This window comes from Syngnathus floridae, chromosome 21, assembly GCF_059516105.1.
Source record: "Syngnathus floridae isolate MCC-2025c chromosome 21, RoL_Sflo_1.0, whole genome shotgun sequence".
In the NCBI taxonomy this organism is placed as follows: Eukaryota; Metazoa; Chordata; class Actinopteri; order Syngnathiformes; family Syngnathidae; genus Syngnathus; species Syngnathus floridae.
In genome coordinates, this window is record NC_142433.1 from 8,103,150 (window position 1) to 8,131,042 (window position 27,893).

The following is a 27,893-nucleotide window of genomic DNA, read 5'->3' on the forward strand; positions in this document are numbered from 1 at the left end:
TTCGTCCCTCCATGGGAATGCCTCCCCAGACTATCACTGACCCACCACCGAACCGGTCATGCTGAATGATGTTGCAGGCAGCATAGCGCTCTCCTTGGCTTCTCCAGACCCTTTCACGTCTATCACAGGTGCTCAGGGTAAACCTGCTCCCATCTGTGAAAAGCACAGGGCGCCAGTGGCGGACTTGCCAATTCTGCTGTTCTATGGCAAATGCCAATCGAGCTCCATGGTGCTGAGCAATGAGCACAGGGCACACTACAGGACGTCGTGTCCTGAGGCCACCCTCGTGAAGTCTGTTTCTGACTGTTTGGGCAGAGACATTCACACCAGTAGCCTGCTGGAGGTCATTCTGTAGGGCTCGGGCAGTGCTCAACCTGTTCCTCCTTGCACAAAGTACCAGATATCGGTCCTGCTGATGGAATGAGGACCGTCTACGGCCCTGTCCAGCTCTCTCCTAGAGTAACTGCCTGTCTTCTGGAATCTCCTCCATGCTCTGGAGATTGTACTGGGAGACACATCAAATCTTCTTGCAACAGCACGCATGGATGTGCCATCCTGGAGGAGTTGGACAATCTGCGCAACTTCAGGAGGGTTAAGAAATCGCCCCATGCTCCCAGTCGTGATAATGACTCTAGCTAAAGCCAACAATTGCGGAAAAACAGTTAAAAAAGATCAAGAGGGAGGAACTTGAAATGGCCTACACCTGCTAAACCAGTCCTGTTTTGGGGACCACCTCGTTGTTGCCCCTCTAGTGCACTTGTTAATTCCATCAACACCAATGCAGCTGAAACTGATTAACAACCCCTTCTGCCACGTACCTGACCAAAACCTTATCAGAAAAGTCTAATTGAATTCATGACATACCCTGATAAAAAACTGTTCCTTTAATTTTTTTGAGCAGTGTACAATCCGCTTTCTTTGGAGGCATGATTAGGGGTTAATACAATCCTCAAAGTAACAAAAATACAATAACGAACGGAGTCAGTCGGCATCCGGGCCGCGCGGTCGGGTTTTCTCGGGTCCTTTCGGCTCATCTCGCGAGGTTCGACCTCCGAATTTTGTTCGACAACCGACGCAAAAAAATCTCGAATTTTTCGTTCGAATTCCAATTTGTTCAAGAACCGGGACGTTCGAAAACCGAGGTTTGACTGTACACGGAAATAGTTTAAAAGAAATAAAACATTTTTTTTATATTTTGTCCGATTTTATTTTTTCCAAAAAGACAATTTTTGAGATTTTTTTTTTTAAGAGACTTATTCCGCCACTAGAGAGCATTAAAATCATGTGCATCGATGGAGATGCTCTATAAACAAGTTTTAAAAAAATATATATAAAATATATTTAAGTCAAATGTTGGGAAAAGGACTTGAGTTTGATACTTTAAAATTAAAAATTACAATCTAAATACATACACTAACATTGTCACTGCTGCTGTAAACACTGTGCAATAACTATTTACCATTTACTTCCTGTACATAACTTACCGTATTTGCCGGTGTACAGGTCGACTCGGTGTATAAGTCGACCCCCTAAAATTCGACGGAAATTTACGATTTTATGATATATCCTTTGTATAAGTCGAGCTCAATTGTTGCATTATATTAAACTTCAAAATTCAATATGCGAAATTTATTGACGAAATGTGTTCAAATTCCGGGAGGCCGTGCGCATGCGGCTGTTTATAAGCACCGTGGAGGAAATCGCGGCCGGCGAGCTCGCGCACGCCGCCCGGCACCAACGGGAGGCCGGAAATAGCTCCAAGCCGAGCGGCTCGGCACTTTATAAGCACCGCGGAGGAGATCGCGGCGCCTCATTGGACTTCCGGCGAGCTCGCGCACCCGCCCGGCACATCCGGGAGGCCGTGCGCACGAGCCAAGTGGCCGAAAATAGCCCCCGCCGAGCGGATCGGCTGTTTATAAGCACCGCGGAGGTGGTCGCGGCGCCTCATTCGACTTCCAGCGGCCGGCGAGCTCGCGCACCCGCCCGGCACATCCGGGAGGCCGTGCGCACGAGCCAAGTGGCCGAAAATAGCCCCCGCCGAGCGGATCGGCTGTTTATAAGCACCGCGGAGGTGGTCGCGGCGCCTCATTCGACTTCCAGCGGCCGGCGAGCTCGCGCACCCGCCCGGCACATCCGGGAGGCCGTGCGCACGAGCCAAGTGGCCGGAAATAGCCCCCGCCGAGCGGATCGGCTGTTTACAAGCACCGCGGAGGTGGTCGCGGCGCCTCATTCGACTTCCAGCGGCCGGCGAGCTCGCGCACCCGCCCGGCACATCCGGGAGGCCGTGCGCACGAGCCAAGTGGCCGAAAATAGCCCCCGCCGAGCGGATCGGCTGTTTATAAGAACCGCGGAGGTGGTCGCGGCGCCTCATTCGACTTCCAGCGGGCCGCGCACTCGCGCACGCCGCCCGGTTCAAATTTTCTAAGTGCAACGCACAATGAGATGCATGAGAAACAGCCTTGGTTACCATCACATTTGAAGCGATGAATACGAAGTTAAATTTTATGACTCGGTGTATAAGTCGAGGTCGATTTTTTTCGGTCGATTTTGGATCGAAAAAGGTCGACCAATACACCGGCAAATACGGTATTCATGTTTATATAAATAGCCACATTGTATATACTGTAAATAAGATTCTGTCACTTTAATTCTTTATGCTTCCTTTATACTTCTTAATTTTTGTAATGTTTAATCTTTGGGATTTCTTTTTCATTCTTATTGCATTAGAAAGGGAGAGCTCTCCAATTTCGTTGTACAATTGATTGTAAAATGATAATAATGGTCATTCTATTCTACTCTATTCTACATACTATACAGCTTAAAAATGGTACACCGTGTCTATGTCTATTATACATCCTGAGTCAAACATGGGAAATCCAAGTTTTTATTGTTAATTTCTTCCATTGAAAAAACAAAACAAAAAATAAAAAGACAATCGAAGCATGCACACATGCTTGGGAGGAGCCTAAAAATCAAATCAGGTTTGATGAGAACATAAGCGTCATTCTAGAACAAGACTAGCTGGTTTTGTTGTTTTGTTTTTGTTTGTTGTTGAGTCACAAATGGTCATTCAATGCTTTTAAACGTCTTCAACAATCAAGTTTGCTTTGTGTCCATGGAGGAATCATGGGCTTGAAAAACTGACAAAGAACAATAATTATTAAGCTTTTGCCCAACATAAATAATTAAATATAAGACGCAGGGGTTGTTTTGAACACAAAATAAAAACTATGATTTGACAAACATTTGATCCTCTTAAACGTTGTTTTCCATCCGGAGTGTTTTGAGCTATACGGCATGTACAACAATCAGAGCAGAAACGGAAGCAGAAGCAGCAGCCGGTCATCCCACTGATGATTCCATAGCACTCAATACATGTACACTATGTACAACAAGAAAACAAAGAGCAATTTGGCACCAGGCACGCTTTTCAAAATGCAATGTTGACAAAAAGTTGGAGAAGTAGAAAAATAAATTGGGTGAAATCTGTAAACGAGAGCTACGTAAAATGGGAGTACTTATTAAATACATAGCATTTGCAGGAAAATGTCCACCCTCCCAAATCATTTGGTGTCGTTTGATTTTTTTTTTGGGCATATTTGAAGAAAATCGGGAATTCTCTTGTTATCCAATTACATCATGAGACGTGGTCAACAAACGCTTATTTAGTATAATTGGATTAATGACAAAGAGATGCAGTTGAGAAATTGCGGAGTGAAAAAAAAACCCCAACAAGGTCGATTTGGTAAAAGAGAGAAGACGAAGGTGGAGGGAGGCAACCTGAGGGTGGTGACGATCGCTTGTTGTTCCTGAGTGCTACTTGGAAAACTTGCCGGGCTTTGGTGGGACGCTATGTACAACCACTAGTGTCCATCTTTCATTCATCATTCGGCTTTTACATTCTCCAGTGTTTTTTTTCCCAGAACAAGGGGAAGCGACTTTGGCAAGCGTGTTTTTCTGTTGCGGCGGTCTACGCCTCGTGGATGGCGATGCGCGGCGAGGGCCGGAAGTCGACGGACGCTGCTGAGTTGCGGTAGAAGGAGCGACTCTGGCGGTGGAGGCGTGCCCGCTTGCTGGCCGCACTAAGGCTGTGCTTGCTGGACGAGATGATCTCCGTGATGAACTTCTTGCAGTCCACGCACACCTCTGTGGAGGCCCAGTCGTCCGTCAACTCCTTGGGGAGGTCCAGGTTGTCCCGCGGCGGAGGGGACACGTCATCCTCGCCGTCCTTGGAGAACCTGAGGAAGATAGTCGTTCGTCATCGAGTCATTTGCGTTCATAGATTTGACGTATCAAAACTGACTTGGAGATGCGCAGGCTGCGGCGGTTCTGGGCCGACCCGAACGACTGCTTCCCCGTCTCGGACGAGGCCGAACATGCTACTGTTACGTCTTGAGCTGTCGCGCTGGGCCCCAAGGTGTAGATGGGCAACGTGGCGTAGGGCTTGGAAGGAAGACGTATCTAAGGAGAAGTTTGCCGTAAAACATTTACGAGATCTGACAAGTCTGACAAAAACAAAATGTTACCTTTGTGGAGCACTGCGAGCACACGGGCCTGGAAAAAAAACTGAATCAGTCATCACTTTTTCACAGCAGTTTGATCATAATAAAAAAAAACGAGTTGCCTTTACCTCTTGCAGAACTGGCAGGTGTACGACCAAGTGAAGAAGGAGAACCTCTTCACGCGACACGAGAAGCAAAGCTAAAAACAAAACAATCTGCATTAATGGATGCCAGGGTGCAGCAAAAAGCAGAGCAGAGTAGCGCTGGCTGGCTCGCACCTTCCCTTTCTTGAGCGCCGAGTAGACGTCCTTGTACTGCTGGAACTTCTCCAGCTCGGCTTTGACCAGCACCTGGCGGATGTGCATCACCTCCTCCACCGTCAGCGCCAGGCACTCCACCGGGAAGCAGAACTCCTCCTGAGGGACGGCACGGGAGTCTTTGCATCATGCTGGGACCAGCCGGTCGACAAGCCCGCGCGAGCGGAGGAGAAAAGCGGCACCGGCACCAAAGCAGATGATTCGTTCAAGGGCAATTAATCGACCGTTTTGTTCCGCTCCAAAGGCAAATTGGACCGTGCCTTGAGACACGAATGTCATTTGTGCTGCGACCGCGCTCAAAACATCCCAAAAAAAACATTAGCGGATGTGTTGATGATGATTGGGTCCAAAATGACAACAGGACGATTAATTGCTGTGATGACAAAATGAGGACGTTGATTTGGATCGTGCAAAGTGGAATGGGCCAAAGTGCGCAAATAATTTTTTTGTTTTTTTTGTTTGACATACCGTGCCCTGAGTAGCACTACTGGCAGCTTGGACCTGAACCGCACAGGGAGGGACGACGACAACATTCACAAAATAAGCAAGAGAGCCTTTTGAATGACATCAAAGTTGCACTTTGAATGTACTAATACCTCTCGCATGATGTCATAATTAGAGTCAGAGTGGAGCTAATAGGCGCACTTCCATAAACTTGTCATGTTTTTCAGGACGCATTTTATGCTTTGTAATTCGAAAGGAGCTGCAGCGCATTACAGTGCAGACCCGTGATGAGCAAAATTGAGAAGGGGGGGGGGGCTTAGCAGGGCGGGTGGACGTTACCTTGCCGCTGTTGTCCATCAGCTGCAGTGTGAAAACAGTAAGTGGGCCAGTCAACTTAGCAATGCCAGAGAACTCAGCAAATGTGACGTCCGCACTGCCGTCATTGCTTTACACGAGCTCGACACGTTTTGTCAGCAGCCATGTACGTACCAGAGACTTGGAGCTCTGTCTGGACGGCGCCACCAAGGGGGCGGCGTTGGCTGGCGCCTCCTTTTCGATGGAGTGGCGACGTAAGGAAGGAGACGGCTGGCGCTTGTCACGAAGCGGCATGGTGGACGCTGGCAGGAAGGTGGGCGGAGCTGCAAATAGGAAGCGCCGCTTTGAATTATGAGGAGAGGCCGACACCGTTGCTTATCGTCTGCTTGCAACCACGTTGTCACGCTTACATTTCTTGCCTTTGGTAGAATCGGGCGAGATGTCCATCATGGACGTGGTGGCGCTGGAGCTGCTCTGCGTTGTCTCCTCCTGCGGACAAGCTCCCTCAATACAAATGTGCAAGGGAAGCAGGTCATGGCGGCGGCGTCCTACATCGGAGTCGGAGCTCTCCAGCTCGGCCAGCGTGGGCGCCCGCAGGAGTCTCTTCCTTTGGCTGAGCTGGTTGGCCGAGCCCCGCACCAGCGACTGAGTGCTGACTGCCATCTGGCGGGGAGCGTCGGGGGTGTCTGAGAGGCAAAGGCAAAAGCAGTTCGTTAGCAACAATGCTGCAAAATTGTCTGCTTTTTTTCCCCCCCATCAGTCAAAAGTGAGTGTTTTTATCTGTTGTATACCTGAAGTGTGGCACAAATTGTGAGGCGTGCTGATGCTTTTCCCGGCACCTGTGAATGAAAACAATCATGAATGAGACAAAATGGCTCTCCCGGATCAGATCGGTGCTTTGGGTGGCCAGTCAACAATCATTGGGAGTGCCTAAAGGAAGGTGGCAGACACAAGAGGGATGCAAGCCGGGGAACGAGCTTCTTCCCGCTTACTGGTCAGGATTGAGGTTGGCGCTGTGATGCGTTGCGGCCCATCGGCATCTCAGGCGCACACGCAGATTACGTAATAGGACATATTCTTTGGCGGGTGTGGATTACGGCAACGGCTGGCTGGAGCAGACAGCCGTCATGCGTAATCTGTCTGTTGTGACACATTTGAGGGAGCTAAAGTTCCTCCAGACCACTGGAGGGCGTGCTTCAAGCACAGAACAATTCCACAATTCTGCCTTTGGGTTTAACCGCTACGACATGACAAAAGCTCACGTTTTTGGTCGCTCATTTGGCTGTAAATGGCCAAATTGTCCTAAACTGGCCACAAAGCAAAATGGCTGACTTCCAGTGTATTTCTTTTCTGTGGGTCTCATCATAATGATAGGTGGATGTACAAAATTTGGAATTCTGATGACGACATCAAAATGGCAAAACAATTTTGGCAAAACGTTTTGAGTGGAGCTGAGACGCCGCGGGTGTGTCGAACGCACATACTTGGACAACAAACACACAAACAAGGGTGTGTTTGTGACTTAAAAAAAAAACACACACGCACAGAAAAAGCTGGGCCTAAGAATAGCAGAACAAGAAGGTGCGACAGGCGACGGCGGTGTGGGAAACTTTTTACCTGACGAGTCAAAGCTGTAAGACGTGATAAGCGGACGAACGACTGACACGTTTGTTTGGAGGTTGGAGAAAAAACAAGGCCAAGTGAACACGCGTTGCTTCTCATAACTGCTTCCATACGCAGTATTATGCAACAAGCGACACCAGCACAAGGCGCAATGATGCCCTTGCAATCTAATTAGCAACTAATAGTTGATTTACGCAAGCGCGGACGGCAAGCAAATGCCGATTGAGGGCGAGGCCTTTTATTGTGTATTTCTCAAGAATAAAGCTAACGAAGGGTGTGCGCGCCCTCACCCAGACGGGTCCGGCGGGTGGTGTCCGGCGAGACGGGCCTGAGCTTCCTCTCCGTCTTGATGTCCTCCAGCAGCCGTTCGTGGAGGCTCTGCGGCCTCGGCGGCGTAGGCTTCAGTTTGCGGGCCGACACCTGACAAAACCGTGCCGAGAGCTCAGCGTGCGTGTCATCAAGTCGCAATCGGGTGCGCGTTGACTCACCGGATTCAGAGGCGGCCGTGACCTGATGAACTCAAGGATGACCTCGTGGGCACTCTTCTTAAGCCTTGGCGGAATGTCGCCGTTCACCTGGTGGGTCAAAATATATCGTCATTGCCTCATTGCTAACAGAAACGGTTGATGAAAACAAAGTGCTTACCATGACTTTGCGAAGCTTGTAGCGCTTGGAGCGGATGTCATCCATGAGCATCTCGTAAGGCGTCAGTTGGTACTCAATCGGCAGTGGGTTGTACTGACGCTCTTGCACCTTCTTAAGCTTGACGCCGTTGCGGAGGTCTCGCATCACCTGGACCCAGAACCGGGCCTGTCGCACAGGGGAAACAACAGTCAAGATATTTGTTGTTCTCGTACCAGATAGATGTGCGTTATCATCCTTACCCAATCTGCATTTTGGAGCTCATCCAAGTCTCGAGCAGGTTGTTGGAGGGTCTCACCTTCCATTTTGCGAAGATTCTGCCAAACGGCGGCACCAAGGTAAAGTTAAAAGAATACCAAATTCTAGCAAATGCACAAAAACAACAGGTGACTGAGGGCCCTGTTGTGTAACATTTTAATTCACTGGTATGCGCAACTGCGCGGCTACTTATTAGCATCACTTGACGGGGCCCCTTGGCTAAGCTCCTCAAATAGTTGTCAGAAGGTGACCCGCTGGTCACGTCGGCCGCCATTTTTCAGTGCTGAAACTTGGCATGCATTTGACTTTTTACCTCCTTGGCATTCTTGATCTTCTCTAGGAAGGTGCACAGTTCCCGCGACTCGGCGTAGAGGGCACGGCACACAGCCTGGTAGTGGTCCGGGGCATCCGAGGGGCTCGGCAGGTGCGAGGAACACAGCTGAAGAAGGGGTCCCAAAAATAATAACATATCATGAATAAGAAATGGAGCATACAAGAACTCAGTCAAATACTTGCCACAATTTGTGATCCCCACCAAAAACAATTGACATTTTAATAAACAAACTAATACACAATCTAATTCAATTATAAGATCATTATGCAATGGTGTTTTTTTTTTTGCTATTGCAATAGCACATTAGATACAAAATGTCATTGAAATTAAAAACTTCAGACTGCGCCATAGAGATCTCGTGAAAGAATAAGTTGAGCACCCAGTCGCAGTGACAAGTTTGCCCTTTAAGATGCTTAGTAGCAGTCATTGCAACAATAGCCAACAAGGACAAAGTCACAGCTGAGACATTTGCCGTTGCATCACGTGTGACTGTTGTGACTGTGCACCAAAAATGTTCCTTTGAGAAAGAAGGCAGGCCAAACTTAAGGAACCACCCACTGCCGTAAGGCGTCTTTACCCTGACGTAGATCTCAATTGCAAATGACAAGGCAAGCTGTTGATCTGGCTCGGAATTCGATGCTCGAAGATTGTGACACATTCTGAATTGACGAGCTCAGCTTTAGAACAGTGCGAACTGTACAGAAGAACTATCGGAGGAATATTTAAAGGCTTCCCACGATAGATAAGCATCAAACTTTGGGTTAAACACTTGTAATACATAGAAAAATACAACAAAAGCTGTGTTACACAAGCGACATCAGCGCAGGATTTCAGCCAATGCAGTCATGCCAATGCAATGCAACGCACACCCATTCGATGTGTGTGTGTGCGTGCCATGACACAGCGTCCACTATGAGGAACTAAACCTGTGAATATTCCCTCAGCTTATTGTGCTGGAAATACCAAGTGTGTTTACGGGGCTGGAATGTACAGCGTGACGTACAGAACACGGCAGAATGAGGGAGGGAGGGAAGGAGGGACTGGAGGGGGCATTCACGCCAAGGTAATTGTGATGTAACTTAAGATAAACTCTTTGAACCTAGTTTGAGGTCAATTGCACGTTATGACAGAATTTTTAACATAAGCAATAATTGTGGGCTAAGGAGTGATCCGTGGTGTACACCACACCATAAATAGTGAGCTTATGGAAGACCACAGCTTAATGGTGTTCTAGTAGCCACTTGAGCTAACTGTCAGTTCAAGTCATACCGAGATCAAGTCGCGGTAGCTTCGTATTTGGTTGACGGCACCGGCCGAAGTTGAGACGGCTAGCTCCTCGTCCTCTTCCTCCTCCTCGGTGGCCTCGTAGCCCTCATCGGGGCAGGTGTCGTCGCTCCGCGCCTCCTGCGCATTGGTCATCATGTCGATGAGGCGTTCCAACGGTGGACTCAGCTCACGCTCCTCGTTCTCTTTCAGGCCATAGTCCAGGGCCTTGTAGATCACCACACCCAGCGAGTCGATCACCTGTGGCGACGCAAAGGACACAACAAGGCTGAAGATGCTGAATTGAATTGAGACTACATGTACAGTACAAAGTACAGCATGCTAAGAAGGAATCCTTGTGGGACACCACAACCTAAAAAGCAGTGGAGCCTTGAGGAATACCAGAGCATAAACAACAGCTATGGTTTTGGTCCTTGGGGTAGAAAAGAACAGACTGGCATTTGAAGGGACCTCTTTAAACTTGACAGACTTCCTCATGGCTCTCATCTGAAATCTATTTACAAAAGATTACTCGAGACTAATTTTGGAATCTTTCAGAAGAAAGGAGCACTTAGGTGGCAAACCTTGCAAAGAATCCGCAGAACCGGTTCTGCCTCATATTTCCATTGTTCCTATAGCATGGCTGACATTTTGTCAAGCGGTTGAATAAGAAAAAGAATCCCCATGCCTGTTGTGCGACCCATTTTTCATTTCAATCTGCACATGAAATTTCAATACGATGTGGTAGGATTTGTCTCATTTACATACGTCTCAAGTGGGCAAAGTCGGCGCACTTGCAGTGTTCAACAGGATTTTAAACAAAGCCAAATGAAACAAGACGCTTCCAACCTTGTGCTAGCAAGACAACGCCAGGTGCAAGGGGGCGTGGCAGAGCAATGTTTAGGTTGGCTGTGCCAGGAAGCAGGAACTGGCACAGGAGTGTAAGTCACAGGGCGTGGACTTGTTTGTCTAAAGAAGTCGCTAAATTGTTGACAAGCGGGGAAATTGCCACTATTGCACTCTCCTCTAGATTATCGAGTTTGCCTTCAAAGTCAGTGCTTAAGAGTCAACATGAATGCTAGCGCTTTTAAAAATGATTTTCTGGCTTTTGTGCATTTGGATTATTTCTGACATTCTGCTTTCACAAACAAAAAGATTCAATCAAGTCTTAATCATAAATAATAGTGGGCTAAATTCGTCAGCAAGCTAATTAATTTGAAGAGTCTATTCTTTGGACTTAAAGAGGAGTGGGCTAAGGTCTGTTCTCTGGGGAACACCACAACACATAACAGTGGGCTACGGTCTCCTCCAAGCATGAGCACCAGTTGGCCAGGATCTAGTTCTTGAGGACCACGGTGGCATCAAACCCTCCCCTGGCCTTTAAGGCTGTAAAGCAACATTTTTCATGACTTATCTCTGCGTAATCCTTGCCTAGAGAAATAAATACCATATCGCTCATTCTCATATTATATAATTGCATAACCCATAGGACAAAAGACTAGACACAACACAAAAGGGAGAGTCACATGTCAAGAACAAGGAAGAGAAACACTCAAGAAACCGAAAAACTGGTTCCACATTATCTTCTGGCGTGGCTTCCAAAACCTCACGATGCACCGAGACACGGGCCTCATTTACAACGATAATATGAATAAATAATACAAGTTAAAGGAGCAGCGATTTAGCTAGTTGAACACTGCAACTGATTTGGAGCTACTCGAGCCACTCGTCCGGGGCTTTTTGCAGATGTTGACGCGTATGCACAAAGGCGAGACGGGCCTGGGCTAATACGAGCTCAAAGTGAAACACGAGTGGATCGATCGATTGAGTTGAAAAGGCTGCAAGACAAAGAGGTCGCCTCGCTTTGCAGCACTCAAGCTCAGACGTGCAAACTTTCAAATAGACAACTTTCTGCATCTTTTCAGCTTTCTGGAAACTTTTCTCTATGTTCGGACGACTCCACCCCTGCGCCCATGTTGTGTGTGGTGCGCGCAGGGCGAGCATGCGTGACACTCACCTCCAGTGACGACGGCGGCGCCGATACGTAGTCATCTGAAAGAGCACAACAAAAAGAAACACGCCAACTGTTATTTGTATTATTCATGCCCAATTGTGCAATGACAGAACAGTGAGTGCGGAACATTCCAGAACACACAAGCTCTAGAGCAGGGGTCACCAACTCGGTGCCCGCGGGCACCAGGTCGCCCGTGAGGACCGCATGAGTCGCCCGCAGGACTGTCCTAAAATTAGCTCAAATAGCGGCATTTGTCAGTGAGCTGCATCTATTTATTTTACAGTCAAACCTCAGTTTTCGAACGTCCTGGTTCTCAAGATTTCTTTGCTTCGGTTTTCGAACAAAATTTGGAGGTCGAACCTCGCGAGATGAGCCGGGAGGACCCGAGAAAACTGAACCGCGCCTGCCCAGATGCAGACTGACTCTGTTGTTATTGTATTTTTGTTATTTTGAGGATTGTATTAACCCTTAATCATGCCTCCAAAGAAAGCAAGTGGGAGCAGTAAAGCCATCCTAAAACGCAAAGACGCTCTAAAAGCAATGCGACAGTGAGCGCCCAGCGCGCTGCAGTTGCACAATCAGACAGAATTAAGCTCCCTGCGCACTTAGATTTTGGAAAGTACATCAGGACTTTAAAAATATTTTCTAAATTTCAGCGACGGCTCTTTCACAATAATGCGACCAGCGCGGTGCAGTTGCACGGTGGGCGACGCGCTACGGTTGCGCAATCGGACAAATATGCGCAAATTAAAAAATGCTTAATAAAAGGGGGGTTTTTGTCTTGAAACGGATTAAATTTTTTCCCATTGTTTGTAATGGGAACAATAGATTCGGAATTCGACCGATTTGCTTCTCGAACCGCCTTCTGGAACGGATTGTGGTCAAAAACCAAGGTTTGACTGTATTTTTGCTATTCTTGTTAAAATCACACTTACATGTGTACTGGAAATGACAATGATAACACATAGTGAAAGCCAAATTTAGCAAATTGGCTATTTCAGAAGTGTGTCAAACTGGTTGTCATGGAACGGATGGAACAGGGCGACCAAATACAGCTTGGACCAGGGTTTATTGAAGGGAACTCAAAAGGCAAACTGACATGACTTGACAAACAATAACTTGACTGACTGACCGGGACGTGAAACAAAAAGACAGCAGGATATGACGACAGCAAGAACAGAACGACAACAACACACAATGAGCAGACGGGGAGTGAGGGGCAGACACGAAACACAAGGCAGGTGACCGCGGTTACATTGATTGAGGTGACACAGGAGGAGAGGGGCAACGCGAACAGAAAATATGGCAACCGAGACACATAGCAAAACTGGGGACGAGACGTGAGACTGGTAGCCCTTGGCCTTAATCCAGGGGTCTCAAACTCCAGTCCTCGGGGCCGCATTCCTACATGTTTTCCAAGTTTCCCTGGTTAAACACACCTGATTCAAATGATCAGTTCATCCTCACGTTCTGCAGGAGCCTGATAATTGAATCAGGTGTGTTTAACGAGGGAAACCTGGAAAACATGTAGGAATGCGGCCCCCGAGGACTGGGGTTTGAGACCCCTGCCTTAATCAGTACCCAGGAAGTAGCTCTCGTTTTAAGATAGGTTGGTGACCCCTGCTCTATAGTTTCCTGGATTTAATTTTCATTCAAAATATACCTTTGTAAAACTATTTTAGAAAAAATTATTAAAACTACCGTAATTTCCGGACTATAAACCGCACCGGATTATAAACCGCACCAGCTAAAATTCAGGGATATTTCAGTTTTTTTCTTACATAAGCCGCACCGGACTATAAACCGCACGTGCACACAAGTTTTTTACAAAGAAAGACAGTACATAGAAAGCCTTTTTAACGTTTTAATAACGTACTTGAACATGTCTTTCTAAACATTGCCTGTGACGCAGCAGTAGTACCGCAGCAATGCGGAAGTGTGCACGCGAGTTATTAGCAAAGAAAGACTGGACACAGAAAGTTTTTTTAAAGCTTTAACCTTAACATTTCTTTCCAAACACTGCCTGTGACGCAGCAGTAATACCGCAGCAACACGGAAGTAACACAGCAAAGTCACTGAGATGCGGCAGCAACACAGCAGCAACACGGTAGCAGAGCACTAACAGGGCTGGTTAAAAAAAACGTACCCGTAAAAGTAAAAAAAGAGCCGTCTTCATCTTCCTCCTGTGCACTGAAACCATCGAAGTCTTCCTCCTTAGTGTCCGATTGGAATAGCGTTAGATGTCCTTCGCCTCACACTTTCTCAGTCTGTCTTTCGTCGTCGCTTTTATGCATTTCTTCGAGTGTGCTGAGGGTCTGTTCATGCTAATCTTATTCATGCACGAAGTGCTAAATTACATTAAACTAGCGAGCGACATGTATAGCTTAAAAGCGGCATCATATGCATTTCTTTTGTCCCCCATAATGAAGGTTTGTGTATAAAAGCTTCCTTTCAGTAATGTCCGTCTTGATCTCGTTCTGTCTCTTCTTTGTGTGAGTGCGAGTGTGGGTGTGTGCGTGATGCGCGAGACGATCAAAACACAAACTAGCACGTCTTCTTCGGCGCATTATCTCTTCTTCGTCTGTCTCGCTCTTGCTTCCTGCTAGAGCGCCCCCTGGAGGCCGTAAAAATCCATAAATACGCTCCAGAGCAGACAACACAATGTCATCAACATCGACTGCCTTTGGCTTAAAAGTGGCATCATATGTATTTCTTTTGTCCCCCATAATGACGGTTTGTGTATAAAAGCTTCCTTTTGGTAATGTCCGTCTTGATCGCGTTCTGCGTGATGCGCGAAATGTTGTAAACATAAACTATTGCGTCTTTTTCGGCGCATTATCTCTTCTTCGCCTGTTTCGCTCTTGCTTCCTGCTAGAGCGCCCCCTGGAGGCCGGAGGCCGTTAAAATCCATAAGTACGCCGCACCGCCATTTAAGGGTCAAAGTAACCTTCTGAATAAAATGCATTAAAGTTCACATTCATTACAACTTGTTTTTGGTGAGCAAAATGTCAGAAGAATTTAATTTAAATGCTGATTGATTGGGTTTTAATACAATGCAGATGGTCCAAACAGCGCCACTGCTTTGTGTAATCTCTGAGTCACATGGCAGAGTAAGAGAAAGGGTTTAGAGCACAGGTGTCAAACTCAAGGCCCAGGGGCCAGATACGGCCCGCCACATCATTCTATGTGGCCCGCGAAGACAAATTGTGCATCAAATTCGTGTGTCATTATTAGAATTGCAAATTGTCTTCACTTTTAATAATATCTTTTTTTAAAAATATTTGACCAGTTTTTACTCGTCTGATTCGAAAACGAGTTATTTGTCAGTTTGTTTTGTAGCTTTTACTGTATATAATAGTGTTAAGAGTAAAAGTGATCAAGTCATCACAAAAATCACGAAAAAATTATTATATAAGCCGCAGGGTCCAAAATTTTGGAAAAAGGTCGCGGCTTATAGTCCGGAAATTACGGTATACACATATTATTTTGCCAAAAACATTTCTATAACTTTGTCAAAAATGTTAAGCAGTATTAAGGGTTTTGGATCTTTTTATATTTTTTAAATTTACATTTTACTTTTCCTATAAATTATAAAAAATAATTGTTTAGGAATGTACACACACATACACACACACACACACATGTATGTGTATGTGTGTGTATATATATATATATATATATATATATATATATATATATATATATATATATATAACTATATATAACTATATATATATATATATATATATATATATATATATATATAACTGAGTCCGTTCAGAAAAGACCAACCCGTGGTGGGAGAAGCCGCACCCCAATGATAAAAATTTTCAAAACCCTTCATCTTAAAGCTGCCTTTTCGCATTCAGCGAATGACTGACACTTGTACTTTAGACGTGCATTCATAAAGCCTTTTCAGCGCATTTGTGCGTGTCAATGCCAATGGCGGGCACTCAGAGATGCCGGTACCTGTCATTTTGAATATCAAAAGTATTTCTCACAAGTTTGAAACGGACACTAAAAATAATGCAGCAGTTGCAGGGACAGAACGTAAAAATAGGCTAAAAGTAGAGAGGTGATTGCATGAACTCGGTGCCACCTCACACCCGGCCTCTGCGTACGTCGCCGTGCTTCCTTTTGTATCCCAACGTTGGATTACAATCATGTGAATTTTGTTCCCATGCAGCTCAGTTGAGCTCCCTCGCTGCAAATTGAGACGGTAGAGAAAATAAAAGAGTCATCCATTAACGGTCGTTGGAAACAGGACGACACACAGGGAGCTCTGTGTTGCCTGTGTTGGCAGAGTCCACCTCACAGAGAACATTTTCCCATAGGAAGCAACGCAAACAGAAATATTTTTGTCAAGCTCGTGCAAACAGCAAAATGTGAGCTTGCTAACAGGGTGGACAATGACAGGTTCGACATTTTTGTCTACTGTTAGCATTTTTGTTGTTGTGCTTCACTTAGCAACATCATTCAGTTGGCAAGCTGACCATACTGGTGTATCATGTACCATTTTTATATCAATTGACATTTCACTCCTATGACAGAGTGGACATGTTATTTATTCTGCAACTTCCCAGTGTTTCAGCCCCTATAGCGGATATGCATGTGACATCACAGATCAGCTGACGGTTTGTTTGGGTGGCAAAAAGCGGCGGACGCTAATAGGGCCAAGGCTGAATTGAGCTTTAGAGATACGTGTACTGGGGCATTTTTTTAGCATTTTATCGGTGGCAGATCGTGGCAGAGTTGTTACGGTGCAACTTTGACCATGGTGAAGACTTGTTGTGCCATAGGATGTGCCTATCACTTCCAAAAAGGCGATACCAAGAAGCTGTATCGGTTCCCTGCGGACCAGACCGGAAAGGATAGCTGGGTGGCGGCGCTTCGTAGGGCGGAACATGGCCGCAAGCTCCAAGCTTTGGAAGCCAACTATCCATTCTTACATCTGCTCAGATCACTTCGTAGGAAGTACGTAATTTTCTTTTATTGACGTCAACATTCACCTGTGAGGTATACTGTTGTAGTGCTATAAGGTACACATCCACCATCAGAGGACGCTGGCATGAGTGCTTCTCATAACATTTGAAATGTACTCTTTATTTATTTTAATATATGTGATGTTTGTTTTTTACCCTGTGGGCCAAGAGCCTGTAATAAAGTTTATTATTATTGCTCGGATATTCCCCTTTTCTTGCTGCTACTCGGCTATGACCTAAGGAATGCATGATTACACAGCTTCATTACATTATGTTTGCCCAATTGCTAGTTTCTAATAATTAAATTGTTCAGATATCTACAATTATAATATATTATTATTATATTATGTACTGCCATGGCTGGCATCTTCTCCGTTCCGTTCCACTGGCTGTGACTCAACGGAACGGACATAACCAGCCGTCAGGTATCGATATGGTTGCAAACTCTTGGAGGCTCTGAGGTCTTCCTTGGTATATGGACTTGAACAATCTATCAAATAGTTGTAAATGTCTGGATATGTTACTGGCGGAAAAGTTACTGGCGTTCTTACTTGGTTTCCACAGCGGATCAACACGAATGTTATATTTTTTCAACTTTTCAATGTTTTCAATGAATCTCTTGCAGCTTTCTTAGTCCAACTGGTCGAAATAATCACTCACGACACCAACCCAGGCCGCCATCCTCACGAGTCTAGTGGCAGCGGACGAGGTTTTTTGACGCCCAACAATAATGGCCGCCCCGATCTGTGACGTCAGTGCATAGCCTCTATTGAAATAGACAAATAGATCCAGGCGCTGACTAGTTTGAGTTTGAAGGACTTGTGAGAATAAACTGTGTCAAACCAAAATGTCAGACTTCCTATGTTTTTTGGAACGTGGCTTCCTGAGACTTTTTGGTGCGGCTACTCATGATAGACACATCTTTCCAAGTACAATTAGCTCAAGGGGCTACATTTAGAGACATGTTTGACTTTGAAGAACGCTCGCAAGTTATCCTAAAATGGTTGCTCCAAACCAACTGTCAAGCTTTTAATGCGTTTTCAAGCATAACTACTTTTTGAAGTCATGACAAACTTTGGTAAACGTGTGCGTCTGTGTTGCCTAGTGAAATTGGCTTCGGGCTGTTTCCTTTTTCTTTTCCTTTTAAACAAATTGTCTTTCCAACTGACAAACGTTGATGACATAGTCTAAACAATACTAAACGTGTTTCTGTTATGTTTGACGTGGTTGCAAAGGCTTTGAACGCACGTTTATACGCGCAAAATGGTAACCTTGACATTCGTGACTGTATTATTGGAGATATTTCTGCATGTTAGCTTTCGGGCTGTTTTTGGCTTAGCTGCCTTTTTCCTGCTAAAGACTGTCAAACAAGATGCCCCCATCACGTGATACATTGTTTACTGACCATCAAGTGGACAACCACTCCATCAAATCACAACATTCTGCAAATTTTAAACTATCCGTCATGAGGTAAACATGTGCCGTCTAAGATTTGTGCGTTTGTGTCACCTGTGGTACGTTCAAAGTGCAGCGTGACGGTGCCGTCCCGGCCAAGCCATACGTCCCCTGGTCCCTCGATCCTCCGCAGGGAGTCCCCTCCAACACCGCCGCAGCTCTTGGAACCCTTTCGCCGGGGCCGCCCCGCCGCCAGCGTTCGGCAACACTGGTAGCACACGGCCCAGGCTTGCTCCTCGTTTATGGGCTGGTTGTAGAGCGCGAGAATTTGGGCCAGGGAAACGTCCATCTTCTCCATTTCCACCTGCGCCTCCTTGGTGCCCGCCGCGTCCATGTTGACGTCGCCGCCGGAGGAGGAGTTCAAGGCGGCGGCGAATACGCGGGTAAAGGTCGGTGAAGTCAGCAGCCCGTCGTTGATAACAGGTCGCTTGGATATACCAGCATACCGACGGCGATGAAAGATCGATTGCAAATAAATTCGGTTTAGGGCGTTTTGACGCGGAGATAGATAGGAATGTCGCTACTCAACTGTTAGCTATTGATCGAATGCGAGATGATAAGTCGACTGCAGGGAGTCAATACAAGCTAGCTGACAGCCTTCCGCGTGGTCCTAGTGCCGATCTTTCGCGAGAACCGAAACGGAAATGCACGCTTCCATTCTATGTAATAGGGAAACTTTAATGAAAAAAAATTAAATACACTTTTCGTCCTGTTACATTTGTTTGTGGTGATATGATTATTTTAACGGTAGATTAATAACTAATCACACAGTTACCCCTCTTTTTAAGTTTTATTAAATATCTGGCTAAACTAAAAGCGCCCATTGGATTTGCCTGTCAAAGAAAAACACTAGCGCCGTTTAGAGGCCACACTGCACATGCCACCAGTTTGTTTTGGTGGCTCAAACAGGTTTTGCCTTCATTTTTTGACATGCACAAAACATGACTGCACAGCCCCAGACATGACATAGAAATAAATATACATTTGTGTGCACAAGAAGTACTTTTCCGAGCGCACAAATAGGTATTTCGGTAGTTTTCTGTGCGCATAAATAAGTCTTTCTTATATTTTTGTGGTATTGTGTGTGCACAAATTAATGTTTAGTATGCACAAATTAGTATTTTGTGTTTACAACAATGTAATGTACAGACACAACAGTCCCAATGACCAACAAAAGCAGCAAACACTCATATATATATATATATACACACACACACACACACACACACACACACACACACACACACACACACACACACACACACACACACACATACACATACACACACACACACAAGTTGTGAGCACAAGGATTTGTTCAGATGAAGTGTAGGCACATGCGGGTGCTTTTCAACATCTTGCAGATTCTTTAAAAAAAAGACAGCACTTCTGGTTTCTTTTGAAAAGGGGAACATGTGCGCACAGAAGTGAAGCCCGTTGCAGCGGTGTGGCACAGTGATCCGCTCCCTGACTGCCAGCTTTGCTTTGGTATGCCCCTTGCAAGGGGGCACACAAGATGGCAGCATTCCAAGCCCTTTGGAGACCCGAGTGACCCCGGCGCTTTCTGGGCTATTGTCATCTTGACGGCGGCGGAGCTACGGTTAGCATTCACGTCTCGTCACACACTTTGACAGGCTCGTCGTCATCGCCGCTGCCGCCACTGATGGACTGACCATCTTTGCTCAAAGCGCCGGTCTGCTTGGAGGTCTTGCGCTTATAATCACGACTGGCTTGCTGCAATTAGAAAGAAAGTTCAGAACCTGCACACAGAGATTAACTTCAAAGTTATCTTTAAAAGGTTGAATGTTAATTCAATCATTCAAAACCACTGTGGTAATGTGAACAAAATGTCGCGTATTGGAAAGCCTTACTTCACTGAAGGAGCGTCTGGGTATCCTATGGTGCTTGCAGCCCACGCTAGCGGTGTTGGTGAGAGTCTGCTTCCCGCACTGGGTGCCTGTGGTCACCATTCTCTTCTCACGCAGACCTGCCTCGAAATCCTTACCTGCTGACAACAATTAACTGCTGGCTGAACAGAGGAAAATGTCTTGCTCCATTTAGCAGCATTTACTGTAAAGTATTTTTTGCCTGCCTGATAAATACCTTGGTTCAAAAAATGAATATAGACAGTAGGCTATATCGTTACTTACCTTCCTCATCCACATCTACCTTCCACAAGCTCAATAAACCATTTAATTGGCTGAAAGCATAAAAATAGTACAGCCTGACTGGCTAAAAATGTCTTAAAATGATGACGAGCAAACAGAAGGCACTATACAGCTAACGGGGCCCAGGTTGCACGCCACTGCTTTCCACAAGAGGTAAAAAGCGGTGTTTTTATAACAGAAAAAAGACATTCTTACTAGTGGCAACCGGCAGAGGGGCCTCCACGTCGGTGTTGGTGAGCCACGTCGACTCGGTGTCCCTAGTCCAGCTCTCGTGGTACCTGGGCTCGATGATCGCATCCGCCCTGCTCCCCCCGCAGCCCATCATCCGCCACAGGTGCGCCCAAGGCGGCCTGGGCCTACTCACGTTCTTGCGAGCTTCATGACGACGTCGGGGACGCGCTCGTCCGCCGTCCGTGGGAGGGTGTGCTCACTTCTGCTACTGGGTTTGCTGCTGCAGCGGTGATGCTGGTCCCTCGGATAACATCGGCTGACCCGCCTGACCACACGCCGTGCGTCATCCGAGCGAGGAGGGAGAAGGGCGGGGCTGACTCAACCCGGTGATGCTGATTTGCTGAACTCGTCAATGTCGTCACAGTCATCGCCGTTGTCATCGGTTTACTGGACAAAACATTCGGGACGCTTAACCAAGGGAAATTTATCATTATTATTATTATTATTATATTATTTGCGACACCCTACAAAGCTAATGCGCAGAATAATTTGGTACAACCTAGAAAGCTACTTATGTTTAGTCCATATTATTACGTACACCGCACAAAGTTCATGCTTGAAAGAATTTATTAGACACACCCAATGAAAATAATACTCTGGTCAAGTTATTCAGTACATCGCACAACAATAACGCCTGGGCTAATTTATTAGGTACAGGTGATATATTAAATATAAGAATCAAGTCCTAAGATTAAAAAAATAAAATGACTTTAAAAATATTTAAATGCCATGAAATGGTAAATTAGAACAAACATTTCTTCCTTGAGAGAAAAATAAACTTACTTCATTGTTTGTATTTTTGTCTTGTGATTTTCAGCTTGTAAGTATTGAAGAAAAATCAAATTGAGCAATCAGATTTACATGTCAATAATTGTTTTCACATTTATTACTATTTTGCTTTTTAAATATGTTGACATTTCTGTGAGAGATGACATTACAGTAGCCACGCAAACTATGATGATCAAATATACAGAATCAAGTTAGCACAGTTAACAAATATATTGCTTTCACTGGGGCACGATGATCAACTTCTAACTGTAAACAAACACTAAGAACGCACGTCACTATCAAATAAAATCTTCACCGACTCATTAGAGGCTTAAAATAAATACTTTGTCATGTACATCTCCATTTGTGTCTCTTTAGGATGTTCTCGATGAAGCCACGATATCAATGGAGTGTTAACATCTTTGGATGGCGGGAGGGCACGTTGGGAAGGTTGCACAGCCACCGTCTGGTCTTCTTTCAATTGATGCCCCTTGGTTTAGATTCGTGGAACGGAGCGGCAACCAAAGTTAGACAATGATGAACAGCGGACAGAGGAAGCAAACCAGGGCGGGAATGTAAAATGGGCACGACGGCGCCTTCTAAACTTTGAAGTCGAGCAGGTTGCAGTCAATCTTGTAGTAAACGTATGGGTAGTACTCCTGCTGGCTCAGGTTCAGACCGGGGATGTCCATGGAGGCCTGCGAGGGACAATTAAAAAAAGAAAAAGAATGCTAAAACTGCGAGACCGGCTATTGACCCAAAATGGCGACGAGGCGGTTGCGTTCACGTCGATGATGGCAGCGCTGCTGTCCAGGTGCTTGTAGAGGTCGTACAGAACCTCCCGCAGCTTCTTCATGTTCTTCTTGTTGGGCTGCAGCAGCATGGCCTGGAAGTTCACTGGAAGACCGTACCTGGAAGAACAATGCAAGCAACGTCCCATTCGCAGTGCCGATACAGTATTTTGTTAATATTAAAATATTTTTTATTGACAGTGTATTAACAGAGACAAACAACATATGCAAATGTATGTATATATCAGTGACGTGCGGTGAGGTTCATGACTGGGGAGGTACTGACATCACTGTCCAGCACCTAACCGTGTCACATAAAAAATTGGGGAACGCTTCTCTAGTGTGGCTTATTCATTATTTAATTTGAACTATTTTAATTAAAATCTCCTATCAGCAGTTTCACACATACACTCAAAGCACACGAAATCAAAAACTTGTTTTCGATCGTGCGTACCACTCCGTTCCGAAGTCCCGTTGTCCGAATCAAACCTTTTAACTCCGAAGTTGGTCTTCCTTTACTGATGACCGACTGCTTCGACCGAAAATCCATAGTTGAAAATCGTTTGGATATGTAATCCTCCATTGTAAAACGAAATGTAAAAACGGGGTAAAAAAACGAATGTAATACGAAACAAATGGACGACTGCTCCTCAGTTGTTCACTGTAAATTTGAACTGGAGATCACTTATTGTACAGGTAGGCGCATGAAGCATCCCAGGATCACTAGCACCCCCTGCCATAAGGCCGGAGAACCTTTTTTCGTAGCCTCCGTAAGATCTCTTTTCAGAGCCGTTTTGTTCATCTAAACTTTTAGATTCTAAAAAAACAAAACACGACGTTACAGATGACAAAAAACACACAAGATATTATATACACCAGCTTAACTACAGAAATTAATTAATATAGCCACAGTGTTTGATTACTTAAACAGCGACATAAAGACAGAGAGCAGTTCAGTCGAACGGCATAGGCAGCCGTGTGATTACGCAATCCTCAGAGGAGGCTAGACACGACGTTGGCTCCTCTGAACGAATCGCCTTCGGTTTTAAAAATAACTATAAAAATTCAGCGATTTTGGTTCAAAATAATACAAAATTATTGAAATTAAAAGGAAAATGACTTTATAATAAAAACAATTGAATTAGTTTTTCCCTTTTTCATGACGGCAGGGGAGGCCTCCTCTGACCGCACGTCCCTGGTATATATGCATGTAGAATATGTAAAAATATATTTATTTTAAAGATATTTTAAAAATGTATACAATTATTAATCATGACTTTATAAAAGCTAAAGTCTCCTATTTTTTGATATTGAAAAATTAAGTTCCTATTTTTGACAGGCTGACCTCAGGACCGACTCCACGAACACACGTAGTGCTTTGATGTGGATCCACGCGATGAAGGCCTCGCTGAAGTTGACTTTGAGCCACCGCACCAGCGGACCCTAAAATGGAGGACACCGGTGAAGTGCAGCAAGGAGCGAGAGCGTGCGTGCACGCGCGGGCGAGCGCCAAACACACAAATTGCTTCTTTTTGTCGGTGGACAGGCGTGTCATCTCCTCCTTGTCGGCCTTCATCTCCTCTTCGTTATACTGGAAGTCACGCACGGTGAACCTGAACATGACGCACGGCAGTTTGTCAGCCATTGAGGCAGCCGTCTCGTCAGAATGGGAATCTTGGAAAAAAGCATGTTTACTTGTTTTCCCTGGCCTTGTGCTTGAAGTCGTCCACGGCCTTGCGGAAGAGCGTGACGCTGAACAGGCCGCTGTCGTTGTCCTCAAAGAGCAACCTGCGGACAGATGAGCTGCTTAGCACGGCAATGCACGTCGGGGCTCCGCCCACGGCAGGCACTTGACGCTGGCACGCGTCTGAAAGGCGGACGGCCTACTTGGTGGAACGCGGCACCACCATCTCCGCCAGGGTCTCGTATGTCTTCTGCCAGTCCACGAAGCTTGTTCTGATCGTGGCACAAAAAAAGCAGTTTTAAGCTTTTTCAGCACCTTTTTGCATGGCTGATTTTCATGTTTGAGTTGTGAACAAATTAGAAAAAAGTTTGCAGTTTGGGAGAAACATAATTCTTGCAAGATCTGCAAAAAAAACATTGAGGAAACTAAAATATAGCAGTAGGTTAGCAAAGACCACAACAACCTTGTCTGATCAAAGTCTGCTAGCTTAATGCTGAAACAATATGCAAAGAAAGCACCACAGGATGCCTCACAAAATTGCCATCATAACCCATTAAGCTCGAGATGATTGAACGCAAATGATACGGCTACACGTGTCGACAAACGAGACTCACACACTGCAATAAAATGTGCACCTACTTGGGAACCACCACCAGCATGGTGACCAGGTACTCCGAGTCCAGCACAAAGTCGTCTTTTTTCACAATGTCGGCCAGACTTCTGGTCAGCAGGCTCCCCCTGGTGGACATCATAAGCACTTTACGGTCAAGTTGGCAAAGGCAAACAAACTTCCCAAACAAAGACTAACGCGTTCTTCCTCTCCAGGTTCTGCAGGTTCCCCTTCAGGTTGTTGTAGGCCGACGCTCGGGCCTTCAGGTCGTTGTCGATCTGTGTCGCTTGCTGGCAAATCACGAGAAATATAAAGGAAGAAGAAAAATCTAGGAACGACGTGGCGATGTTCCCCGACCCACCTTGGAGACAATCTCGGAAATGTTCTTCAGCGACTGCTTGATGGGATACTTGGCCATGTCCCACTGGAATCGGGTAATGTACGTGACCAGGTCCACTGCTCAAAGACAACGAGTCAACACTGGCCAGTGCTTTGCAAAGAACACGCAAGGACGGGTTTGCTGTCTTACGTCCGTTGGCCAGCAAGTTCTCCTGCACTTTGTCTCGGCTGTCCTCTAGGACATCTGCCATGTACTGAGCCACCTTCTTTACCACACTACGTTCACACACAAAAAAAGAGAATGGTAAAAATAATAATGTTCTTCAGCTTAAACATTAAAGATACAGAAAATACATGTGTTGTTATGCAAATAAAGTGTCTATCTAAAAAAAATATTTTTTTTCTGCTATTCCTGTATTACTTCTTTATTATGTTTCATGTCTTTGGATGTTTATTTTCACAGCATTTCCACGTCGTTATCGGTAGTCATCTTAACAATTTCAGGCCTTCGCTCAGATTAGTTTTTGTCACCTTTCCACAAACGTGTCCAGCTTGGCCAGCTCATCCGAGAGACCCACCAGGACGTCCAGCGTGCCCACCTGTCACAGACACCAGAATCAGAACTTCAGCTCTACAGATGCCACCTCGGCTACGTTAGCGTCGCTGTCATAGCCACTGTGTATTTTTTGGGGGACTGCACGAGTTCATTTGGTTCACCTTGAGATCGGGTATGTTGAACTTTGTGTTGGTGGAGAGGTTGTTGGTGCGCGTGGTGGCCACCATCAGCTTGTCCCACGTTTGCTGACACGTCTTCTCACCCGGCGCTGAGATCAACCAGAATTCCGTCATGGCTGCGGTGCTGCTGGGCTTCGAGGAGGCTTCAACTAATGCAGGAGGAGCACTGTAGTGGTTGGGGGCAAAACATGTTTTTTTTTTTTAAACAACTGATATTTAAAATTGTATCTTTTTTCAAAATCTGTTCATTGGCCAACAATAAGAAACAACAGCTGATACATAACAGCTGCAAATCACTGCACACTACTCCCACAACAATGTAAACCAGGGGTCATAAACTCCAGTCCTCGGGGGCCGCATTCCTACAAGTTTCCCTCATTGAACACACCTGATTCAAATGATCAGTTCATCCTCACGTTCTGCAGGAGCCTGATAATTGAATCAGGTGTGTTTAACGAGGGAAACTTGGAAAACATGTAGGAATGCGGCCCCCGAGGACTGGAGTTTGAGACCCCTGATGTAAACAAAAAAATGAGCACTATTATAGGTAGGTAGCTTTCGTTTGATTATGCAATTGTACCTAATTTTACGTCCTCTTGTGAGCAATTTTAAATCCTCACGACATGACTTTGTTCCTCTTTTCACTTCTATTATTTCTCGTTACATTCAACCTCTGCAGCATGGTGATGACGTCAGAGAAGTGCAACTGTCATATGACAGTCATGCAGATATGAAGACATGTACAGGTCCTCGACGTATGTTGGACATAAAAATAGTCCGAAACAAACACATTGAAACGATACGTAACCAATATCTTCTCGGTACTGTTAGCATTTAGTCGTGTCACGACGATTATCAATTCGTTCGTCGCCGTCCTTACCGAAACGTTTACAGACTTCACCGTTCTTGACTCGGTGAGATTCAGTCAAACAGTCGCAGATTTCCATTCATATCACAGAAAATGGTAAAATATGACTGATAATTGCGGCGTTGCGACTCAGAGGTCCTTCAATTCAGCCTCGCTAGCATCTCCGGTCAGCTGATTAACGGAGATGGCTTGCACATGCGCACGTCACTGTGCTGCCTTCAGGGACCGAAATGGCTTGGTGAATTTAACAGCTATGTCTAAGAAAGGAACAGGACATATTTGCATTCAATTACGCAGACAATGAAGCTTTGCAATGTTGACGCAAGTGCAATTGTGTCTAAGATACAATAATATTTTGTTCCAGCAGTGTTTAGAAAAAAAAAACATCCAAGTTTATCGTTTTGACCGCCAGCGAGTTCGACTCGGCAGTGACGCCCCTGGTGAGATTCAAGCATTGCAACACAGTAAGCGTCAATAATGCTGCCTCCTCACTTTTAGCGTTTATTTATTTATTTATTTATTTATTTACAGTTAAACCTCGGTTTTCGACCACAATCCGTTCCAGAAGGCGGTTCGAGAAGCGAATTGGTCGAATTCCGGATTTATTTTCCCATTACTAATAATGGGAAAAAATTTAATCCGTTCCAAGAAAACGCCTTTTTTAAGCATTTTTTCATTTGCGCATTTTGGTCCGCTCGCGCAACTGCAGCGCACCGCCGAACACGCAACCGTAGCGTAAAATTTTTTTGTTCGAATTCTGATTTGTTCGGGAACCGAGACGTTCGAAAACCGAGGTTTGACTGTATTTATTTATAAAAAAAAAAAGTAGAACACTAATTATCACTAAAATGTTTCATTTTAAATCTATAATTTACCAAGTTTGAAAATGGAAATTTTTAGTAACAAAATTTTTGTAAATTATCACTGAAATATCCATCCATCCATCCATTTTCTGAACCGCTTAGTCCCCACAGGGGTCACGGGTGCGCTGGAGCCTATCCCAGCCGGCATCGGGCAGCAGGCGGGGGACACCCTGAACCGGTTGCCAGCCATTCGCAGGGCACACAGACAAACAACCATTCGCACTCGCATTCGCAACTAGGGACAATTTGGAGCCTTCAATCAGCCTACCAAGCATGTCTTTGGGATGTGGGAGGTGACCAGAGAAAACCCACACGGGCCCGGGGAGAGCATCCAAACTCCACACAGGGAGGGCCGGAGGTGGAATCGAACCCACACCCTCCTAACTGTGAGGCGGACGTGCGACCCAGTGCGCCAACGAGCCGCCCATCACTGAACTATTTCATTTTAAATCTATAATTTACCAATTTTGAAAATGGAAATTTTCAGTCATAAAATGCCATTGAAATGAGAGCAGTTAAAAGATCGTAACCATGGACAGAATCATATCTCCTCACCCCTCTCCTTTACAGATCTTCAGGTGAGGAGTCACCTCAGAAAGATCAAGGCAGGGAAGGCCCCGGGCCCACATGGCATCTGGCCGAGACTGCTCAGGGACTGTGCAAACCAGCTGAGTGATGTGGTCAGGT

At 45.6% G+C, this 27,893-nt stretch overlaps 3 protein-coding genes across 5 annotated transcripts; all 3 read right to left on the reverse strand.

Moving 5' to 3' along the window:
* Positions 1–2,868: 2,868 nt before the first annotated feature.
* spire1a (spire-type actin nucleation factor 1a) lies at positions 2,869–18,704 on the reverse strand. 2 transcript variants are annotated; one of them, XM_088364285.1, is made up of 18 exons: positions 18,204–18,704; positions 11,716–11,750; positions 9,705–9,959; positions 8,415–8,540; positions 8,086–8,160; positions 7,847–8,011; positions 7,690–7,776; positions 7,492–7,621; positions 6,370–6,417; positions 6,131–6,264; positions 5,989–6,067; positions 5,753–5,901; positions 5,288–5,320; positions 4,781–4,918; positions 4,631–4,701; positions 4,527–4,554; positions 4,304–4,461; positions 2,869–4,238 (listed from the first exon to the last, which is right to left on the reverse strand). In XM_088364285.1, exons 1-18 carry the CDS (start codon positions 18,481–18,483, stop codon positions 3,971–3,973), a joined length of 2,259 nt encoding a protein of 752 aa, XP_088220411.1. In that variant the 5' UTR covers positions 18,484–18,704; the 3' UTR covers positions 2,869–3,970. The 2 variants fall into 2 exon arrangements, with proteins under 2 accessions (XP_088220411.1, XP_088220412.1); XM_088364286.1 differs by lacking the exon at positions 5,288–5,320 and having other exon boundaries at positions 18,204–18,701.
* A 102-nt stretch (positions 18,705–18,806) lies between these two features.
* Positions 18,807–20,866, reverse strand: LOC148380451 (uncharacterized). 2 transcript variants are annotated; one of them, XM_088364329.1, is made up of 3 exons: positions 20,513–20,866; positions 20,021–20,157; positions 18,807–19,883 (listed from the first exon to the last, which is right to left on the reverse strand). In XM_088364329.1, exons 1-3 carry the CDS (start codon positions 20,640–20,642, stop codon positions 19,758–19,760), a joined length of 393 nt encoding a protein of 130 aa, XP_088220455.1. In that variant the 5' UTR covers positions 20,643–20,866; the 3' UTR covers positions 18,807–19,757. The 2 variants fall into 2 exon arrangements, with proteins under 2 accessions (XP_088220455.1, XP_088220456.1); XM_088364330.1 differs by having other exon boundaries at positions 20,021–20,154; positions 20,513–20,860.
* A 538-nt stretch (positions 20,867–21,404) lies between these two features.
* On the reverse strand, positions 21,405–26,566 carry atp6v1c1b (ATPase H+ transporting V1 subunit C1b). The gene is made up of 13 exons (XM_088364299.1): positions 26,356–26,566; positions 25,458–25,641; positions 25,272–25,339; positions 24,931–25,016; positions 24,763–24,857; positions 24,600–24,691; positions 24,431–24,529; positions 23,995–24,063; positions 23,803–23,895; positions 23,627–23,720; positions 23,453–23,550; positions 22,104–22,227; positions 21,405–22,014 (listed from the first exon to the last, which is right to left on the reverse strand). Exons 2-13 carry the CDS (start codon positions 25,587–25,589, stop codon positions 21,916–21,918), a joined length of 1,149 nt encoding a protein of 382 aa, XP_088220425.1. The 5' UTR covers positions 25,590–25,641; positions 26,356–26,566; the 3' UTR covers positions 21,405–21,915.
* Positions 26,567–27,893: the final 1,327 nt, after the last annotated feature.

What these genes read in the sequence shown, in the direction of transcription:
- spire1a (XM_088364285.1), bottom strand. Translation starts at nt 18,483, where the DNA reads ATGGACGCGGCGGGCACCAAGGAGGCGCAGGTGGAAATGGAGAAGATG. An exon ending in CGCCGCCGTCGTCACTGGAG is followed by an intron (nt 9,960 to 11,715) that starts GTGAGTGTCACG and finishes GCGTCGCCACAG; the next exon opens with GTGATCGACTCGCTGGGTGT. An exon ending in CGGCGCTCAAGAAAGGGAAG is followed by an intron (nt 4,702 to 4,780) that starts GTGCGAGCCAGC and finishes TTTTGTTTTTAG; the next exon opens with CTTTGCTTCTCGTGTCGCGT.
- atp6v1c1b (XM_088364299.1), bottom strand. Translation starts at nt 25,589, where the DNA reads ATGACGGAATTCTGGTTGATCTCAGCGCCGGGTGAGAAGACGTGTCAG. An exon ending in CTGGACACGTTTGTGGAAAG is followed by an intron (nt 25,017 to 25,271) that starts GTGACAAAAACT and finishes GTGTGAACGTAG; the next exon opens with TGTGGTAAAGAAGGTGGCTC. An exon ending in CCGACAAAAAGAAGCAATTT is followed by an intron (nt 23,551 to 23,626) that starts GTGTGTTTGGCG and finishes CCTCCATTTTAG; the next exon opens with GGTCCGCTGGTGCGGTGGCT.
- LOC148380451 (XM_088364329.1), bottom strand. Translation starts at nt 20,642, where the DNA reads ATGATGGGCTGCGGGGGGAGCAGGGCGGATGCGATCATCGAGCCCAGG. An exon ending in CCCTCTGCCGGTTGCCACTA is followed by an intron (nt 20,158 to 20,512) that starts GTAAGAATGTCT and finishes AATTGTTGTCAG; the next exon opens with CAGGTAAGGATTTCGAGGCA. An exon ending in CCAGACGCTCCTTCAGTGAA is followed by an intron (nt 19,884 to 20,020) that starts GTAAGGCTTTCC and finishes TTCTAATTGCAG; the next exon opens with CAAGCCAGTCGTGATTATAA.